The sequence below is a fragment of the Phoenix dactylifera genome, chromosome 9, assembly GCF_009389715.1.
Source record: "Phoenix dactylifera cultivar Barhee BC4 chromosome 9, palm_55x_up_171113_PBpolish2nd_filt_p, whole genome shotgun sequence".
Taxonomy (NCBI): Eukaryota; Viridiplantae; Streptophyta; class Magnoliopsida; order Arecales; family Arecaceae; genus Phoenix; species Phoenix dactylifera.
Genome location: NC_052400.1, coordinates 15,525,296 through 15,545,946, shown reverse-complemented (window position 1 = coordinate 15,545,946; position 20,651 = coordinate 15,525,296). Strand labels below are relative to the sequence as shown.

At 39.4% G+C, this 20,651-nt stretch overlaps 3 protein-coding genes across 3 annotated transcripts; 2 read left to right on the top strand and 1 right to left on the bottom strand.

The window, feature by feature from the left end:
* Window positions 1-1,626: 1,626 nt before the first annotated feature.
* LOC103700933 (ERAD-associated E3 ubiquitin-protein ligase component HRD3) lies at window positions 1,627-15,112 on the top strand. Its single transcript, XM_008782831.4, has 6 exons — window positions 1,627-2,232; window positions 2,334-2,825; window positions 6,824-7,039; window positions 11,792-12,115; window positions 13,452-13,694; window positions 14,462-15,112. Exons 1-6 carry the CDS (start codon window positions 1,690-1,692, stop codon window positions 14,651-14,653), a joined length of 2,010 nt encoding a protein of 669 aa, XP_008781053.1. The 5' UTR covers window positions 1,627-1,689; the 3' UTR covers window positions 14,654-15,112.
* A 441-nt stretch (window positions 15,113-15,553) lies between these two features.
* On the bottom strand, window positions 15,554-16,697 carry LOC103700922 (microsomal glutathione S-transferase 3-like). The gene is made up of 4 exons (XM_008782824.4): window positions 16,437-16,697; window positions 16,249-16,324; window positions 15,979-16,151; window positions 15,554-15,863 (listed from the first exon to the last, which is right to left on the bottom strand). The coding sequence occupies exons 1-4, from the start codon at window positions 16,547-16,549 to the stop codon at window positions 15,779-15,781; spliced, it is 447 nt and encodes a 148-aa protein (XP_008781046.1). The 5' UTR covers window positions 16,550-16,697; the 3' UTR covers window positions 15,554-15,778.
* A 2,364-nt stretch (window positions 16,698-19,061) lies between these two features.
* Window positions 19,062-20,158, top strand: LOC103700911 (microsomal glutathione S-transferase 3-like). The gene is made up of 4 exons (XM_008782813.4): window positions 19,062-19,215; window positions 19,301-19,376; window positions 19,456-19,628; window positions 19,733-20,158. The coding sequence occupies exons 1-4, from the start codon at window positions 19,115-19,117 to the stop codon at window positions 19,827-19,829; spliced, it is 447 nt and encodes a 148-aa protein (XP_008781035.1). The 5' UTR covers window positions 19,062-19,114; the 3' UTR covers window positions 19,830-20,158.
* Window positions 20,159-20,651: the final 493 nt, after the last annotated feature.

Sequence of the window (20,651 nt, the reverse complement as noted above, 5' to 3'; positions counted from 1 at the left end):
TAGTTTAGAAACCAAGAAATTGCCGAGATCACTTGCTTCCTCTTCTCTCATAGGTGGTCTCAAGTATCTCCTCGTCTCCAACCTCAGCAAGAAGAAGATCCCTCTCTATCCCCCTTGCTTTGATGCCTCAAAAATGTTAGAGCTCGGCACTGCTCGCTGACACAACAAATCAAATCAGGGGCTTCCGTTGCCTCGAGACCCTAAACCTGATCTAAAGTTGACATCAACAAAAGTAGTTTAGAAGTACAAGAACCTTCAACTGCCATCCTCGACCTCTTGTTATCCATTCTTCAAGCCCTTGCGATACCACACACGGCTAAAGCTTTGATCAATCCTTAACCCACGCAAGCCTACCTTGTGATCAGCACACCTCTCACCTATCTCAATTAGCAACCATTGTTTAGCCATTAGTCGAACCAAACTATTACCATTAATCAAGCCCAACCTAAAGCTCAAATTAGGCTCATCATGCTCCATCTTATGTCAATCAAGTTTCTGAAAATTAAACTGACCGAACCATTGATGATAGGGGCGGCAATTTATGACCCAAACCACCAATTCAGCTTACATTTATTCGATTATCAGGTTTGGTATAAATGGATTGAGTTTAGGTTTCGAGTTTTGGCCCGTTAAAATAATTTTGATGCATTTAGTAGTTAGGTTCGGTTATAATTAAACCTGTAGAGTCTAACCAATTTATAGCTTGCTTAACCTGAGTAAAATCTGTTTAACTTGTTTAACATAATTCCACCTATTTATTAAATAGGTCATGTGGATGGCTTCGGGGTACATATTTAATAAAAGAAGGCAGGCTTTAGGTTTGAATTTTTGATATGTTTACTAACTGGATCATTTAAGTTGACATAGTTTTGTCTAGAATCATAACCGACCTGTCCCAACCCAATTGCCACCCGATTGGTCATATTTAACCCACCTCATCCAAGCTATTATTCAAATTTTATTTTTTGACCATTTTATATTTTCAAAATAATCATTTTAATTTCAAGTCTAAACTAGCTCCCTGTGTTTAGTAGGTTAAAACTATTCAAGAGCTGGACAGTCAATTGGCCGGAGTTCAATTTTTATATATAATTGATAGATATGTAAGTCTCACACCTATAAAGAAAACATCTACAGTCTACTACACTTTTTCATATAATTTATTTAAGAAGAGGCATCTGCATCAACTCCACTGCTTTAACTCAAAATTTCCATGTACTTTCCTAATTATGACAACTAAAAAGAATTGGGTCAACAGCTGACGGTCAGGGACCATTTGATGGCTCATGATGGTGTCCGCCACAAATCACACATCAAGATGCATGAGCATGCAAATCTTGAAATCTATTTTAATGTGCATCATGCAATGTTGCATGTATGATGTGTGATGAAGGATGGACAATACATTTAACCATCAAATGAGTGAAGGATTTGTATATATATATATGAAGTTTTCCGTACCAGTTCATCCGAGTTAACTCCAGCTGTCCGGGTTTGATTGGCCTCCAAATGGTCTACACGCGGCACTCCCAGTTCTAAGCTGCCACGTCACAGCTAGACAAAATCTGTCTCCTCCAGTTCCATCAAGAAATACGTGTAGGGCCGAAACTCCCCCTCCTCCTCGATTGTTCTTCTTGTCCTGGATTCGTTTCTGCCCACCGACCACCGGTCCTTCTCCAAGAATCCGCGATGCCGCGGCGTCGTACAGTCTCCGCCCTCTCTCTTTTCCTCGTTCTCCTCGTCTGCCTCCCCATCGCCTCCGCCCTCCGTCCCTTGGTCCTCGTCATCACGAGCAACGACCTCAAGGACTCCCCCGACTCCGATCCCCCCGATGATTCCCCGGAATGGGACGAGTTCGGAGACCCCGGCCCCGCCTCCGCCTCCGACGACGACCACGACCCGGGCTCTTGGCGCCCAGCCCTCGATCCTTCCACTTCGTCCAACTCCTCCTCCGATGACCCCCACGAGGACCTCTACCTCTCTGGCATCCGCGCCATGATCTCCGCCGCCTCCTCCGGCGACCCCGCCGCTATGGACTCCGCCGCCTCCGACATCGAGGCCTCCGCCTCCGCCGGCCACCCCAATGCCCAGTCTGCCCTCGCCTTCCTCTTCGGCACCGGCCTCGCCCGCCCACAGAGCCGCCCCAAGTCCTACCTCTACCACCACTTCGCCACCGAGGCCGGAAACATGCAGTCCAAGATGGTCCTGGCCTACAGCTACTTCCGCCAGGACGTGAGCGCCCCGAAAACCTTGTAAAATTCCAATCTTTTTTCTGAATTCCAAACAAAAGCCTAATCTTTACTTCAATGTTGTCCAATCTTGCATGTGTGCAGCTGTACGACAAGGCGGTCGAGCTCTACGCGGAGCTGGCGGAAGCGGCGATGGCGAGCTTCTTGATCTCGAAGGATCCGCCGGTGATGGAGCCCGTTCGGATCCACAGCGGAACCGAGGAGAACAAGGAGGCCCTGAGGAAGTCCCGAGGGGAGGACGATGAGGACTTCCATATCACGGAGTACCAGGCGCACAAGGGTAACGCCGCCGCGATGTTTCGGATGGGGCTGCTATATTACTATGGGCTGAGAGGGGTGAGGCGGGACTATGCCAAGGCTGTTTATTGGTTCTCGAAGGCTGTGGAGAAGGGGGACCCGAGGGTGATGGAGCTACTCGGGGAGATCTATGCAAGAGGTGCTGGAGTGGAGAGGAATTATACCAAGGCTTTTGAATGGCTCACGCTTGCATCCAGGCAGCAGTATTATTCGGCATATAATGGATTGGGATATCTCTATGTCAAAGGATATGGAGTAGAGAAGAAAAACTTAACCAAAGTAAGTTCTTCCAAAACCTATCTCTTATTTATGTATCTAGTTTTTGAATGCAGATTGCTAGGTAGCAAGCTGAAAAAGTTTTGCAGTATAGTATTTTGTGGCCGGTATGATTAAAACAGAATATGCGACGATATAATACTGGGTGTAAAAATGAGAACAAGGCATGGAAAAAAGGTTCCCTTGTGTGATTTTTTTTCACTGACTTAGATTTATCAAACATATAGATAGACAAACAAAATTAACATATTTAAACATGGTTTTCTAAGTAGCGAGTTGCTATAAGATTGGTGTATGTGCCACATGACTTAGAGACTTGATACAGAATTTCTGATTATTCATCGAACACAGAGGATGAAATTAAATTCATTGATTGGAACTATTATTTATAGAGATTCAGAAAATCCCTGATTTTTTTTATCCCTTCTTTTATGCCTTTTGAATGCATTTTTCAAATGAGAGAATGTAATGTGTGTACAGGGGATTGAGAGGAATGTGGTTGATATTTTTTCCTGAGGGAATCTCCAAGACAATGTGCAGAACATTTATAAAGGTTATTAAAAAAAATGATATGAAGAAAAGATGCGTAGACAAATATCAATTACAGGAATTTAATAATTACAAGGGCATTTCAGACATTCAAAGGTGCTATAGTAGGTGTTAGAGATGATTAGAAGAAACTGGTGGAAAAACATCTTGGACCTTGGTGCTTGATGTTGATTTGTTGCTGTCCATGATTCTAATATTTTGGTGGGAAACTTTTAAGAGATTAGAACATGGAATTGTGTCATGGGAATCTACGTCTAGAGAATTGATAGAAAAAAATTCATAAGGTTGATTGCCCATTTAGTTATCTTGCTATGATGATATGGAAGTTAGAAAAACAAAACTTAGGTATCGTTGGAGGAGAATATTTTATTAGCAAAGTACCTTTCTTAGCGAATAAAGTAATAGGGTTGATCTTACGAAATGCTTGCTCTTACTGATGCTCATATATAAGGGTTTTGCTATGGTACTTTCTGTTAGCTTTCGTTCATTACAATATGGGATACTAGGCAACCATGACTGCCATATGTAGTGCTTTTAAATGTGCAAGAAGGAAAAAGGAAGATTTTGCACCATAACTAGGCACTAGCATGGAGATTAAGGTGGTGTAGGTGGTGGCTCTCCAACGAGGAGATGGTGGTGTAGTGGCAGTGGGAAATGGAATAGATTGGTTTCAGTGTAGGGGAGAAATGGAAGGAGGGAATGTGACCTGAGGTGTTGCAATAGTGGTGTGGTGAGGCTATGAGAGATGATGGTTGGAGAGGGGGTGGTGGCCATAGCTCTTCTTCAAATTAGGGCAAAATTCTGAGATGGAAATAAAGAGTCTTTCTCCATGTTACTATAATCAATGTCCCATAATACATTCCTTATTTATGGTACTCATACCTAGAGTGGCTATTTTTGGTTAAATGAAGAATTGTCTTGATTATTCATTTTGTGATGGATGGATGATAATGAAAAGAGCTAAAAATGGGCCACTCAAATCGAAGATCCACATCATTGAGTTTGATCTACACTTTTAAAAATATCTTGAAACCAAAATTCCTTATATTTTGAAAATCTCTAAACTATTAATCAAGTGGGTATAGAAACAAAAATGAACGGCACCATGTATGCTAGCATTCTAAAATTCATGATAAGGCATATGATTTGAAATTCCATTTTGTTTATCATATTTCCCTTATCTTATTACATGTAAAAATTGAAAGGTTTTGCTTCTAGATCATAGCAACATATCGTGTCATACCATTAAAACTGTGATTATAGTTAAGTATCATATTATACAATTAAAACAGTCCATTTTTTTTTACCTTCTTGTTACTTAGATTAGATGCCACAAAAAAAAAATGATTTTTGGTTTCAAGTGGTATAAATCATAGTTAATGACATGAAACTCCAATTTGGAGGATCCACTATTGATTTTTAGTATTTCCATACCTTGGTATGCCAACAATGTGCTTTCAATGTTATATAATACTGAAGCTTTTCTTTTCATATTTCATACTATTAGGAATTTAGTTGTTGAAGATTTGAACTTAGGTTTTCTTTTCATATTTCATTCTATTAGGAATTTAGTTGTTGAAGATTTGTACTTTAGTTCCATATGTTGATGTTGGAAAGTGTGGTTTATGAAGAGATGTCAAGTTTTTCAGTGGTAATTATTAATCTGTGGTAACGGGTGCAGCTAGCATTAGCTAATGGATGGTAGCTGTGGGTTTTCTACTGCATTGTTATTGATTTTTCCTAAATTTATCATATTGTGGTTGGAAATTCTGCCAGGTCACATTTTGGCTTTTCATTTTTTTGTTTCATTTCTATCTTCTCGCCAGATGATTATATATAAAATTGAGCAATATTAAGAGAATCTTTACTGTACCTTTTTCACCTTATAATTTATGACCTTTGGGTTATCTTTAGAAAAGATATTTTTCTGGTTTATCTTTTAGATATAAGCTGATGTTTTGTTGTTACTATAAGTGGCAAACTTTTTGTAATCTATGATGCCCTGTAATTGCTGCTTTGGATTAACCCAAGCATTTAAAAGTTGAGATCTTGGCTGTGTCATTAGGTTGCTAATATGGAGATGAATCGGATGTTGGTTTATCTTTTCCAAGATGGTAAGTTGAGAAAATATGGAAAGGGCTGAGATATTGCAATGCCTTGGCCGATGTTACTGGAACTTGGACATTAGATGATCAGCAGATTTAGTGAAATCAAGATCAGTACAATTTTTAACATTGATTTTTAGTATTTGACCATTGAAAGCACATAGGCTTTTTATGATTGGCCGTATATGAAGCATAGATATGGAAAGGGGATTGATAGTGGTCCCAGTCAAAGAAGGATTATAACAGATAAAAAAAAAGAAATATATATTCTCTTTAAGGCGAGAACATGACCACAATAGTTGAGGAAATTTTCTTGCTTTCTTATTGCTAAACTCTGGTTCCTTAAATAGGCTAAAGCCCAGCGAAACCAACGAGAACATGACCGAAACTTAAGCTACTAAACTTTTACTCAGTAAACAACAACGGGAAGTAATGGAAAAACAGACTCCTAAACTAGCTCCAACGGCTAGTTGACTGGGCAACGCTGCATGTAAACGTTTGAAGCTGTTTTATTCCCTGCGTAATCCATGCAACAACTTTGACAGCTTGTTCTTGACCTCCGCAAGCCATGCAGCTCCTTTCTCACGTGCACTCTTCACCCTTGATACTTGAGGTTCGGTTTTAGGCCCCTCTCTGACCGACGTGGCCTATTAGGGATGCAGATGCAGCATGATACAGAATCACGAAGAAATAGGTCATGAGTGTGGTAGGGATGTTACTACGTACATACATGCATACATATACATATACATACATACATACATAATACATACACACATGTATCTATGTATGTACATATATGTATATGTATATAAACGCACATAGAGAGACATACATATGTAACTATATTTTTATTATAAATATTTCTAGTTTAACAACTTAGATCTTCCTGTTCTCTTTTTGTAAACTCTCCATGGCTCTCCATCAAGGAACACATAATGGTGAAGATCAATGGGGGTTTTACTTATCTTAAATGAGTGTGGATCCAAATGTTGCTTGCTCAGCCATCTTGACCCATGAATGAATAGAACAACATCCAAAAGTATTCGAAGTGGTTGGGAGTTATATGGAATGTAATCCCACTGTATATGAAAATAATTTTCCTTCTTATGAATGGGTACTTGTAGGAAGTATATGACATGTAAGAATGTGCCTGAACATATATTAGGTGTATTAGCATCCATTATATATTGGCTTCAAATACTACTACTCTGAGGAAGTATCCATGCTTCATACTTGCTCAGTTTAATGATATAGTTAGTTTTATCAAAATACTTGTGCAGCAATGAAGGTTGTTGGCCGATTATTTAAAAAAACTCATGGTTTAGCTCTTAATGTCACTTTCAGGCAAGAGAATATTTTGAGAAAGCTGCTGAAAATAAGGAGCCTGGAGGACATTATAACCTAGGTGTTTTGTATCTTAAGGGCATGGGTGTAAAAAGGGATGTGACGCTAGCCCGCAAGTTTTTTCTTACTGCAGCTAATGCTGGTCAGCCAAAGGCCCTCTACCAAGTGGCGAAGATGTTTCAAAAAGGCATCGGTCTTAAGAAGAATCTTCAGATGGTATTTTTTCCTCTAAAACCATACTAATGTTTATTTACTGTTTCATGCATTGGTTGCTTCTACTTTTTATTCCAATATGCTGATCTCACTTTGAAATAGGTATTTGTTCTCATTTTTCAATGTTGTGAAGCGGGGGGCTGCTCTGGTTGTTCATATTTAAGTAGCTTGCTAATGCTTGTAGCCTCGAACCATTCCTAGACCTTCTCTTTTCACATGGTTTTGTCAAGTATGTTCAGCTTCTATCGCACTATACGTGCCAATTTAAATTGAAGCTTCTTTCTTTTTTGTATTATTTAAAATACTGTTATTATTTATTACTGTACTGTGCATTTCATATTTTATGGGTACATATTGGGTTGATTTGCTGCCTAATGTGAAACTAATGTTAGATAATTTGAGAATTAAAGTCAAATTACTTAAAGTCAGTATCTTAGACAATACTTTTAGATATTTTGCATGATCATTCTATTCCATCCGCTTCACCACCCACTTTTATTCCTGCATTTCTTGCATGCTTTGTATTATATATGTATAATATTTACATGCTTTGTCATTAGACCTACATTTTCCTTGCTCTAGCACAAACCTTATTAACTCAAAAGATTATTAAATATACCTGAGACAGCTTATACAGTATGAGGCAGCTTTGCTCTAGTTTTATGCTAAATTTTTTTTGTAGTATAATTATATTATCTTTTTTTCCTTTGTAGATATTTTGCATTCTTACTCTATTTTGCTAGATTATGCATTTTCTTTCATTTCATTTTGTCAATACTCTTTTGGCCTGCTTCTGCCCAATATTTTAAGACCAGGATGGACCAGTTTGGACAAACAAGGTTAGAGCATTGTGTTTGGTCTAGTCTAGCATCAATCCTGATTGGTGGTAAAAACTACTTGCTAGAGTTATCCGAACCAGCCAGATCATGTCTAAACCCATTATTATTTGAAACAAGAAAGTATGGTTGATTTGTAGCGAGACTTAAATTCATGTCTTTAGTTTGCTTATACAATGAGTGATCAGTTTTTGGTGCTGAGGCCATGCCAACCACTGCTGGCAGGACATATGCTGTGTCATGCTGAGAAAAAGTTTAAAAAGCACTTACCACCATTTTTCAATTAAAAATATTAAGATAAAAGTAATTAATAGATGTTGTGCCAACCTGTGCAAGGTTATAGGCCTGGCATGGGCCGGCGCTTGAAACTCTAGAAGTTATTACCCAAGTTTGAGGTGTCTTTTGTTGTAAGCTATTGTTAAAACTTGAATACACAACAATTATATCATGAACTTCATGTGTCAACTGAACAGACCAGTTGGAGGAACCTGTTTGGATCATATGGGCCAGCTTTTCTTTCAACATTTGGTATGATTTGAAACGTTATGCATGCAACGTACATCACATACTTGGAGATTAGTGTAGTAGAGATTTCTCATAGTATAGCATTAGGAGATAGAGTGATGGATACTTGGTGGAATGGCTTTGTCAAAAAAAAAAACAGTTAATTCATCAAGCCTTTAAAATAATTTCTTTATTGTCATGTGCAATCATGACTATGGGTTAATTTTCACTAAAATGAGATATCATCATGGTCCTTCTATTGTGTTGTTGGGTGACAACCAACAAAGTGATCAATTTCTAGCCAGCTTTTCTAGAACTAGTTTCTAGTTTCTCTTGTGATTGAAGTCTTAACACCTGTGTTTCAGATGCGGTATCTAATAGGATTGCCGTATTTATATACTTCAAGGTTTCAAACTCTTGTTTTTGCTTTTTTGCCAAGCCATATGAGTTTTAGTTTCAGCAGCTTCTGCGGGTCCAGTCCAATTGCAGCAATTTCGGCCAAAAATGGATGGATTTCATGACATGATGTAATGCGCTACTATTATGTGTGGTTTACAAGCATCCAGTCTACTATATTTTAATTCATACATTTCTCATCTTGTCTAGCTCGTAGTGATGCAGGACTTCAAGCATATAAGAATTGGCAGGCCAAAAAGAAGAGGATTTATTAAGGCTTGATTAAAAATAAGTGCTTGATGCCTTGAACTGGGAAAAGAACATATCTGAATAGATTCCTAATTTCAAGAGAAAAAGATATTTCGTGTAGCTCTGCTAGGGTTTTATGGTGGAAATAGGAGATTGTCAAAATATGGCAAAGATGACTCTGAGAATGTCAAATTAGGTGAATTTAAGGACAGAAATCAATGTTTAGGTTCAAGGAGATTAGAAGTGAAAAGAGAGGTATTCGAATCAGATCAAACTTGATTGCAACACAGAACTAGCAGAAATTAGAAAAGAAATAACAGCAGTCAATTAACAAATGAAATTGAGAAGGAAGACACTTCAACAGATCTGATTTTATATTCTGCAACGATTTGATCTGACGTGCAAATTAAGCCAGCATTAAGAAGAATTCAAGTAGAAAAGACAAGAATGGAGAAATATAGTTGAAATCAGGAGAAGAACTAAGAGAATAAATGAAGAGCAGGAATAGTAGCCATACCGGGCCTTTAAAAAATAAATAAGAATCTCAATGACATCTTGCATACAATGCTCTGGAAATCTATTTTTTTTCCAACTCCAAAGCCAGCCAACTCCTGTTCTTTCCTATTTTGGAGTCTTAGACTCGAACAATCTTGGGATTCAAATAAAACTAAACTGTTTTGGTAAGCCAAATAAAACTAGACTTTAGTTTGAAAACTAAACAACTGATCCCATTACTAATTGATATAGACTAGGACAACACTAATATAATAAAGAAAAAGCTTTCATTGGACATCATTGTTCACTGAAGTGTAGTGTGAGTAGTGCTGACAGTAAATACCCCTTTTTATTGAGAAGTACTTCTTAAACTGCTGCCACACTCAATTAAATACAAAATCCTCAAGACTAGACTAAATCCAAACTGTTTAAGTGGATTTAGGCTTCAATTTGCACCTTATATGCATCGATTGGATGGATGTGGACCAACTACACTTTCATATAGTGACCGATCATGCATATTCAGCCTTCTATTGCCTGGATTGACCATTGGAAAGCCTTATGCACTGGCTCTTCCATCCATTTCATCCTCTCTTAGTGTGCAACAAGCGATCTTCTATCACTGCTATAACAAAGTCAGCATTAGCACTACTGATAATGTCCATTTATATGCAAATTTGATCAATAGGTAGGAGACCTCCAGAACCAATATGGACATCAATCTATATTTTTTCTATTTTTTCCTCAGTCATTAGACATTTACAAAACATCGAAGCAATACACGTCTTTATCAAAAAAGTAAAGAGCAAATGGGTAAAAGGATACTGGAACAGGGTCTTATATTTGCATTCAACATCAGGCATGACATCGAAATTGATGTTCTGAGATAGCTCCTCGAACGCTTTCCCTTTGCTCTTCGGAATGCAAACTTTTGCATGTACCAATAATAACAAGTCAATCTAGGTTTGTTCATTTTAAAAAAGACTAGTCTCTAGAAATTGAAACCTACTCGTAAGAAATGATCGTTGGTTTTTGATCGGACATAATTATTCACATTGTCTTTTAGCTCTTGCCTAAATTTTTGAATAAATCAAACCAAATGCTTTCTTTTAAACTTGTGTACGCATGACCTGGAACTTTGGTCCCTTGAGTTGTATCAAGGGACCAAAGTTAGAAGAGTCCTTAGGGTTAAAATTTCATTTTTGATTTTTGTCCTCATTTTCAAATTAAATAAAGCTATATGTTTTGGTGTTGTGACTAGCTACATGTCTTCTTCAACTAGATTATATATGACTGGTTGTATCGATGTGATGCATCTTTTAAATGTATCAATACACTAAATAGGCTTGTTTTGGCCAAGTTAAAATAATAAGACAGGATTAGGTATGTAATGTCATTTTCTAAAAGAAATCCATAGTCATAAATTTAGTTTGAGTACTAGGATTTATTTAGTTGAATTAATGGTGCAAATTAAGTCTAGGCTTTATATGATTAAAATATGTTACAAATTCACTCTCTGAAAATTTATTGTTATTATTAATTTTTATATACATGGCTGCCTTTTAGGGTTCACTTTTGTTTTTAAATCTAGGATTAGTTTTGTTAAATATATATCATGAAGGCACCATCCTTTTACATTCATCCCTTTTTAGAAAAGCAAATGTTTGAAATTAGTTTTTGAAATATCTCTGAGAATTTCAAGAAACCTAGTTGCCTTGATATTCCCAGTGCATTCACGGGGAACGCCTGTGGATGAGGAAATGTGTTTCCTGCAGATGTGGTATAACTGTTTTAAATAGAATGTTAAACCAGCTGCTAAATGCCCTGTGCAATGACATCATGATATTATTTTCCAAATGTCAAATTCTGTTGCTGCTGCCATTTGTAGTTGTAGCACTGAAGTAGCATATTTTGAAGAATTATGACGACCTGGAGTCTAATATTGTTTCATGTTTGTTTAAAAAAACAAGAGTAAAAGATTTCATCATGCCATGCATCCAGTACCTTAAATCTAATTTATAAAGCTGTCAATATAAGTAGACAAGAAAAAATTAGATTTAATATATGAAATATTTTCTTATTTATCGACCATTTATTACTCCATTATCTTACTATTCCATTATTCAGGTAGCATTCTTACAATTGATATTGACTTGTTGCAAGATAAAATTATTCCCAACTCCCACCAATCACAGTTGTGGAGATTTCTTCTTGTGGTACATACTCTTGATTTTATGTACTTTATCATTGATTTGTTTCTTTCCTCTGGGTTTAGGCTACACTATTGTACAAAACAGTAGCAGAGAGGGGACCTTGGAGCTCCTTGTCAAGATGGGCCCTAGAGTCCTACTTGAAAGGTGATGTGGGAAAAGCGCTCTTGTTATATTCTAGAATGGCAGAGCTGGGATATGAGGTGGCACAGAGCAACGCTGCTTGGATCCTTGATAAATATGGGGAACAAAGCATGTGCATGGGAGAATCTGGCTTTTGCACAGACACACAGAGGCATCTCCGTGCACATTCTTTGTGGTGGCAGGCATCAGAGCAGGGTAATGAACATGCTGCTTTGTTGATTGGGGATGCTTACTACTATGGCCGGGTATGTATTGCTTGATAAAGGTTATTAAATTATGTACTCAACAGGTGTTAATATATTTTGTTGCTTTCCTAAAATAGTCTCGAGTAAAATGTTCTACCCACTTGACATAGCCTTGTTAGCTCCGATTTCTGAAGTGCTTATTTCAGCTGTGCTTAAATGCCTTTCTAGAGACATGCTCCAAAGCCATGTTACAGATGAATAATTATGAACGCTGGTGTCCATAGTTAACAATATGTCAAACAGGCTTCCTGTCTATTTATCATCTTTTGAATGGGCATTATACCAGAATCACTTTTGTGCAATCAGAATTAGCTGTGGAATAGTGAATACTTTATAATTAAAGTTCATATTATTTTGGCTGGCAGTGGGTAGTGAATCTTGGCTTGTCATGGCCCAAGCTGGGAAGTGTAGTTTTAGCTGTGGGCCATGCTCATGCTTAATTTAATGATTAAGCTCATCGATAAACAATGTAGTATAATGGGACTAAGGTACACCGTACCGATACTGGTAGGCGTACCGGTCGCCTACCGGATCGGTATGGTTCCGGTTCAGAGCGGTTTAAACCGGTACCGAATAGGCCAATTCTTCTCCATGGAAGCGGGTGCGCTTAGCCGGAGCCAGGGAGGAAGAGAAGGAGAGAGCGGGGGAGGGAGGGAGGAGGAGCCTCCGCCGCCCACGGAGGGCCGCGGGGGTGGAGGTGGGGGGGGGGGGGACGGCGGAGCCCGCGGGGCGGCCTCGGCCTCCGCGGGCAGTGGAGGCCTCTCCTTCTCCCTCCCTCCCCCGCTCTCTCTCTCCCCTTCTCTTCTTCTTCCTCGGCTCCGGCTGGGTTCGGCATCTACGGCTCTGTACCGGTTTCCATTGCTCCGCCACCGATACGGTATGTGCTCAACCAGCCGGTACATGCTGGTTCAGCATACCATGGATTGAGATAAGTTTATGAACTAGGTTCAGTCTAGACTCAGCCCTAATTGCTACTTAATAGCCTGCTCTCAGACATGCAGGTAACACCTGACATGCCTGGCTTGGTTGGGTCTGAGCCAGTTTCATCTAGCTCACATTACTATTTTCTAACCACTCCTGCAACTTGCCGTTTGTTATTTAGCCCTAAACTATTGTCATTTCCAAGCAAAACTGATTCTTCTGATAACTATACCAGATCCATTGAAAGCTGTTTGTCGCTGAGCATTCATTCCATCTTTGAATATAAGATATGCACTATAATTATCAATCCCACTATCAGAAGAATCCAGTGGGATATGCAATAGATGTAGTACTGACTTGTTATCAGATTTTCAGTAGACTTTCATCTCTGATTTCTCTGTTTTGGTTGTTGCAGGGCACCGAGAGAGACTATGAACGTGCAGCGGAGGCGTACATGCATGCTCAATCACAATCCAATGCTCAGGCTATGTTCAATCTGGGATACATGCATGAGCATGGACAAGGACTGCCTTTTGATCTTCATTTGGCAAAAAGGTATTACGATCAGGCCCTCGAGGTTGATCCGGCAGCGAAATTGCCTGTTACTTTTGCACTTACAAGCTTGTGGATACGAAAGAACTATGCCGACAGCTTCCTGGTAAGGTTTCTTCTTTTGTTGCATCTTTTCAACCTCACCTGCAAGTTAAGTCAATTGCTGATCATATTGGTCATCCGGATATGACTTTTTAAAATGTTCTTAGGAGCTTATGTTTTTTATTAGCGTATAGGTGTCTTTGTTTCTTGGTTCAATTTAGAAGTAGCACTACATAATTGTCCTTTTTTGGCTACTTAAGGAAAGGATGCTAGGTCTGTCTTTCACCTAAGAAACTGGACTGTAGGTTGGGTTTTGGACATCAGCAGACCAACTATTGCTTATTGGAACTAAAATCTTAATGGTTCTCTGTTATCACCATTAGGTAAAGCTCACGTTGGCTTTAGTTCTATGTGAATCTTGAGAGTTTCCGATTTACTTTGTATCGGCCTTCAGCAAGATAATTGAATTTCAAAGACGTGACTCAACAATGCAACTCTGAGTTGTCATATTGTGCCCATTCATGTACTGACAGAAAAGTAGGTGTCACTCAGAGATTCGTGCTTGAAAAGTGCCACCTGTGTGGTTATGTATGCGAGTATTTTCAGTCATTTTGGTGCTGCTGTTAAAATCATTTGTTTAATGGTTGGGGTTGGCTTCATTTTTCAATAGGAACTAGCAAATATGATTAGAACCAAAAAAGCTGTTCACTTACTAAAATAAAATGCCCTCATATGCTTTCCTTTTTTCTGGAAAGTAAGTGGTGTATCGTGTGATTCGAGTGCCATTCTCTGTTCTTATGGATAATATCAGGAATTTTTATTGTGTTTCAGGTTAGGTTGATTGATTCACTCCCTGAGGTCTATCCAAGAATTGAGGCATGGGTGGAGGAAGTACTCATGGACGAAGGCAATGCAACTATATTGACCCTCTTTGCATGCCTCCTTGCTGTCCTTTACCTCCGCGAACGGCAAAGACGGCATGCTGTGGTGCCGCCTCATCAGCCAGATGGTGTGCCCAACTAATGCAGGAGAGAGAAACACGGAAATCAGCTTCCTCTTGCGCAGCCTGCAGACTTCAATAAGGCCATTATAAATGCCAATTAATCAAGAACTTCATTTCATGGCTAATTCAGTTGGATTCACAGAAAAAAAAGTCGTAATCGCGAAGGCATTGGTTTTGATGGTCCCTTCCCAAAACCTTGTTTAACTTGATGTGTAAATACTCCTTTGTGACATCAACTGGGGGGAGGGGCAACACACTGACTGCAAGCAGAGATATCCGCAGCTCATGGGATGGCATTGGCTGTTCATTCCTTCAAGAAGATATAATATTAATTGAGATTTGTAATATTCTGCTACTAGACTGCTGCTCGAGTACGGGGTTGGTGCATCAGAAGGTTTTTTTTTTAAGCTGCCTTATTCTGCTTTTAATCAGCCGTACTTTATAGATTTACCCCCTTCTTGGAGGTGTTAATTTTTCCATCCATTTTCTTATTAAGCTGAACACGGAGATAACAAATCCAAGAAGTTATGTAAGAGGTATGATAGGCAACCCCTAGACTTGATACCGATTACCGTTCCCCTAAACATATTGATAATTAAGTAATTTTTCTGTAGTTCTTGTGGAACTTTTTTTTCTTGCCAACAGTCTCCGTTTGATCGGGTTGGGGGCTCTCACAACCACCCTCTTCTTCTTTGTTGCTTGCTGACTTGAGCTGTGCGAAGTAATTAGGCTCGCAGCAGCCTATGGATTTGTTCAAAGGTGGTTGGGTTCTAAATAATATTTTATTTATTATTACTATGGTCGAAATGATCGGATTTCATCAAGGATTAAATGTATACCCCTTGCACATAGATTATTTCCATATTTCGAACAAAAAAAAAAAACCATCTGCTGGAATGCCTTCTTAGTTGTGCTAGGAATGCCAATAATATAATCTCCTCTTAAAGAAGACTGCAATTTATTTCCAAACATAAATTCGACACACAGAAAGCAAAGACAAAAGAAGTCTACAGAGTACAGACCTCTGATACTTTTAAGACCGATCGAAACACTATCTCTAGTTTGGCTAAACCTTTATTATTTTTGACCATCGTAGGGCCGCGAACACAAGCAAAAGCACAAGCAAAAGCGCATTGGCACCCACATCACAGCACTTCTCGGATGAGCAGATGGATTCCGAACGAAGCGGTGCAGATTATGAGCCCGAACAGCGCCAAGAAGTTAAATCCCCTGAGAACAAAAGCCAACATGGTGAGGAAACAAAAAGACACGCACACGCACACTAAAATCGAATGACAGCGCGAAAGAACGGGAGAAAAAAACAAAGGCAGGTAAATCTATATACCCAATCTTGAGACGATTCTCTGGGACTCCGCTGGAATAACCCTTGAAGTAGAAGAATCGGGCGACCGTATAAAGGACGCCCAGCCCGGCGGCGATTATAGGGTGCTGAAACCCGCCCACCAACAGCGTCACGAAGAACACCGGCATCGCCTCCAGCGAGTTCTGATGCCCCCTCTGCCAAACATCACATAACCTCACCTCAATCCCTTCAATCACGACATGCATCAATTCTCACAGGGAAAGCCAGCACCAGAGGGAGATGTATACATACCTGGACGCAGTTGAAGAGCTTGGCATCCTTGTTCTCGGATTCAATCGCATACAGGTTGGGATAGAACACCTTGTACCTGACGGGAGTCGAATAACAGCATTAATCATAACAAAATCGAGCATAAAAATTAGAGGATCGCAGGTGTTGTGTGGGGAACTCCCCCTCCCAAAAAAAAGCCAGAGATTTACTTCCTCCGGGCCTTGCCGACTTGGAAGCCCATCCAGAAGTTGAGAAAGGTGTAGAGAACCACCACCAAAACCACGTATCCGTACTCCCTCGGGATCTCTACGCTCACCGCCATCTCTTCCGTTAATGGCGCTGTCGCCGCCCTTCAACCTATTCCTTAACCAAGCCCAGGCCGAGGAAGGGTTCCAAAGGTGGGGAGGATATCTAAAGCCCAGAGGCTTCCAAGCATCGTCGCAGATTCGTCGAAACCGGGGGCTGTTCCGGTGGGGCCAGCGCCACCGCGACAGTTCTCGGAGCTAGGGCTGACCAGGTCCGCCCGTGCCCTATCCGATTAGACTCGGTCCAATCCATATTTCAAGGGCCATGGATCAAATTAGGTTCAAAAATTGGATCCAATCAAACCAAAAAATAAGTCTAACTCGACCTCGATCCATCCTAGGTCTAATCCAACCTCACCAGAAACTCCGAATCGTATGAGCCTGTGGATTAGATTAGGTTCAAAAATTAGATCCGGTTTAAATCTATGGTCAAATCTCATCTCATATTTTAAAAAAACAAAATAAAAGTCTTCCATCTTCTTGACTTTTCCCTTCCATTCCTACTATTTGTTTTAAGGAGTATTATATATAACACAGTAATCTCCTAATAGCACGTCGCTGGATATTTAATACTTCTAATAAGAACTTCCAATCACAGTCATTAGAATAGGTAGTCCGATACTGCAGCAATCTTAATGTACTGTATGAAATTAGGATGCTTGTTAGTGGATCCTTATTCCTAGGAAAAAATGGTGAAACTTCATCACAATTTGATACCGTATACAAGACTGACTTCTTTATATTTTTTTTTAAAGAGAGAGAGAGAGAAGAAAGGAGTAAATTAATTATCCTGATCTAAATGCCTAGTGATGCACTACCCGTGATTCAAACCCCAGAATCTCCATCAAGACAAGGAGGGCCGCAACATCTGTCGCATTGCTAAGTTGATTTCTATTAATGTTTTCCATCGTGCCATTTCAATTATGTCATGCACTGCGTAAGCATGCCACTAGTTTCATTAATTTGCTGCATGTGATGGCATCAGTATGCAGGCCTCGGCATATATTTTTGTATATATGCTGAGCTTGGCTGGGCCAACCCTCTATATGGGATCAAGTAATATTGACCTACAGCTTTTTGAAATCAAGCTGGACTTGAGTTGATAAGTCTTGACAAATTGAATGAAGTCATGAACATGTATAGTTTAAATAAAGCGCCAGTCATAGATGATGAATCTTAAAATTGGTCTCGTCTAGTATATTAGTTGTGATTAGGTATGGTCACGAAGGTTTACTAGTAGTACAGGTGCAGTTTGCATAATGTTTATATGAACTAGCAGTTCACATATTTACTTTAGTTGGTCCCGCCCCATGTCTAGAGATCCCCATGAAAGAATAAGGGCTAGGCAGTTTTTTCCAACATATACTTCTGCTAAGATGTAAGTGATTGTGGAGATGATGCTGCAATTTTTTTTTTTTTGGTGTAATTTAATAGGATATCACTCACCAAGCAATAATAATCTCTACAATCTACTTAAGTAATTAGCAGACAAAATAATCAAAGAATTCAGAAACAAGAGACAACACAATTTTTAACATGGAAAACGAAAAATTATAGGACCTACCTCAGACAAAAACTTTTACTATTTAGAATAATGGAAGTACAATAAATTCTCTCTATTTTAATTAGAGGTTGCACACACATCAATAAGATTTAATTTTGGCTTCCATAACAAGAACATTCATCACCAATAAGATAAATTTTAACAATAAATAGTAAAATAAAAAATAAATTTCATCAAGAGTTGATGCTTAAAATAATCAATAAAGAAGACTTTTCAACAATCCAAACCGTTCAATCTATATCTTTTAATACTAAAAATAATATAATAAAATTTCAGCCAAATCTAGTTATAATCAACTATCCGATCATCCGATAAAGTAAAACACTTTTTTTCTATTTCTCCCTTTTGTTTTTCTTCTCCTGTCTCCGTAGAGTCCCGCGCCCCAAGGTTTCGTTTCAATTACCCTCACCCTGGTTTCCTTCTTATCCGATTTTTTCTTTTATATTTTAAATCAAATGAGGTCGTTCCCACCTGAGGAGGGACCACACCAACCGCGTACAAGTCACCTTCTGTGTCTCCGATTGCATGCCTTCCTTAAAAGGTTTTATCCCCTAAAGGCCGATTTGGAAATGATCAACTATGCTCTAACCTCTCCATGCATGTCATGCTGCTATTGATCCAGTCTTTGTTCCTTCTAACCGGGCAGTCTACAACAGTCCAACTCAAGTATTTGTGTGCACTCAAAATTTTCCCAACTTAACCCATGACAAGTACTTCTACTACAGTAAACTGTACAAATTAAACTGGCCTGTAGCCCTCAAACATCTTCCAGGGTACCCAAGCACTCAAAAATTTCCAATGGAACCGTTGACCAGCAGAAGAAGACCACATGTTACTGGTCAAATTTCCTTCGAGCGTAAGCCAGTTTTCGACCAACCTCAGCTCTCCATCCTGAGCACATAATTTATTCTGAATTCCTTCTCGCTTAAGTATGTGATCCCACTATATAATATAAGAAAGCCATGAGCGTTGGAGCAGCAGCAAACACAGAGGTACAGGCGGAGACCACACGGCGGCCATGGAGTTGCCCAGGGAATATGGATACGTGGTGCTGGTGCTTCTCCTCTATACCTTCCTGAACTCCTGGATGGCCTCCAAAGTTGGCAGAGCCCGGATTAAGTATTCCTCAATTTCCTTCTTGCCGTTGTTAAGCATTCTAGTTTGGCTTTGCTATTAGCTTGTAATCCGGTCGATTGGTTATCAGGTACAAGGTGTCTTATCCGACCCTCTATGCCATCGAGTCCGAGAACAAGGATGCCAAGCTCTTCAACTGTGTTCAGGTTAGCTTTATTTTGTTGCAACTGGGGGAAGTAACTTTGGCTCATTTTTTGATTCGATTGTTCTCGTCTTTTTGGACAGAGGGGACATCAAAACTCGCTGGAGCTGATGCCAGTGTTCTTTGTGATGTTGCTCTTGGGCGGACTTCGGCATCCTCTCGTTGCAGCTGGCTTTGGAATTGATTACACCATCGCTCGCTTCTTCTATTTCAAGGGCTATTCCAGTGGAATTCCTGAGAATCGTTTGAAGATGTTGTGAGTTAATTTTTCCTGGCCGACTTCTTAATTTGGAGATTTCTCTCCCCCAAGGTTACCTAATTATTATTATTTTTTTTTTGGTATGTTTCGTCTTGTATCAGGGGACTCAGAATCGTGCCATTCTTTGGTCTGATGTCACTGTTAGGCCTCACCATTTGCACCGTCTCGTTTGGGGTCAATATTCTTGGTTTACATTAACCAATGGATGTGTGCTGGTTAACGTACGTTCTGGTGGTATTTTAGCCGGTACCATCGACTGAATTGCATCCTTCGCGGCTCATGACTTTGGAAGCTTCATCTGAAGGATTGTAGTTTAGTGCCGGAGCTTTTATGTAGTCTTTTATTTTTTAATTTTATTGGCCGCATCTACATTGGTCGCGTGTGAGCTGTCATTGTATCAAAAAAAACAAAAAAAAAAAAAAAGCTTTAATTGTGTTGCTTTATGGCATATAAACTAAAATTAAGATAGTATTTGATACAGTGTGCAAGGTTTCTTTTAATTTACTTCTCCCTTCCTTTTCGATTTATACATCAATTCGCCAATTTATTGCATTTTAGACCCCTGGTTTTTTCGTTTTTTGCTTTTTTTCTACTTTGGTGGGTGTTTCTTTGGGCAGGTGGGGGTGGTAAAGACGCCTGGTTAGTTAAATCGTGGTGAGTCCTTGATAGCGGAAAATGAAGGAGAGAGTGTTGTCCCTGTTGAAGGTATGGAGCCCACACGTTATTGGACTCATAAAGTCTACGCTCTAACAAAAATGGTCCCAAGTCATTAAGCCCTTCGGACAGGCCCAGGCCTACACAAATTGATTCGTGGAGAAGTTTGAACTTTCAAAAAAAAAAAAAATCCAATATGACACGACCTGGTCCAAGTTTGAGACTATTATGATTAAGCCAGGTTTGGGCCCACAAAACATGCCGATGTTTGACCCGTAGGTCGGAGAAATTATAACCTAAAATTATAACCTACACGGTATGCACCAAGTGTCGGTGCACTATGCGAATCACAGTCCTTCATTTCTA

Bases quoted from the DNA above. Each gene is read 5' to 3' on its own strand.
- LOC103700933 (XM_008782831.4), top strand. From the start codon at position 1,690: ATGCCGCGGCGTCGTACAGTCTCCGCCCTCTCTCTTTTCCTCGTTCTC. The intron at 2,233-2,333 runs GTGAGCGCCCCG...GCATGTGTGCAG, and splicing joins ACAGCTACTTCCGCCAGGAC to CTGTACGACAAGGCGGTCGA. The intron at 13,695-14,461 runs GTAAGGTTTCTT...ATTGTGTTTCAG, and splicing joins ACTATGCCGACAGCTTCCTG to GTTAGGTTGATTGATTCACT.
- LOC103700922 (XM_008782824.4), bottom strand. From the start codon at position 16,549: ATGGCGGTGAGCGTAGAGATCCCGAGGGAGTACGGATACGTGGTTTTG. The intron at 16,325-16,436 runs GTAAATCTCTGG...GACTCCCGTCAG, and splicing joins GTCGGCAAGGCCCGGAGGAA to GTACAAGGTGTTCTATCCCA. The intron at 15,864-15,978 runs GTATATAGATTT...TTTTGTTCTCAG, and splicing joins GAGAATCGTCTCAAGATTGG to GGGATTTAACTTCTTGGCGC.
- LOC103700911 (XM_008782813.4), top strand. From the start codon at position 19,115: ATGGAGTTGCCCAGGGAATATGGATACGTGGTGCTGGTGCTTCTCCTC. The intron at 19,216-19,300 runs GTATTCCTCAAT...ATTGGTTATCAG, and splicing joins GTTGGCAGAGCCCGGATTAA to GTACAAGGTGTCTTATCCGA. The intron at 19,629-19,732 runs GTGAGTTAATTT...GTCTTGTATCAG, and splicing joins GAGAATCGTTTGAAGATGTT to GGGACTCAGAATCGTGCCAT.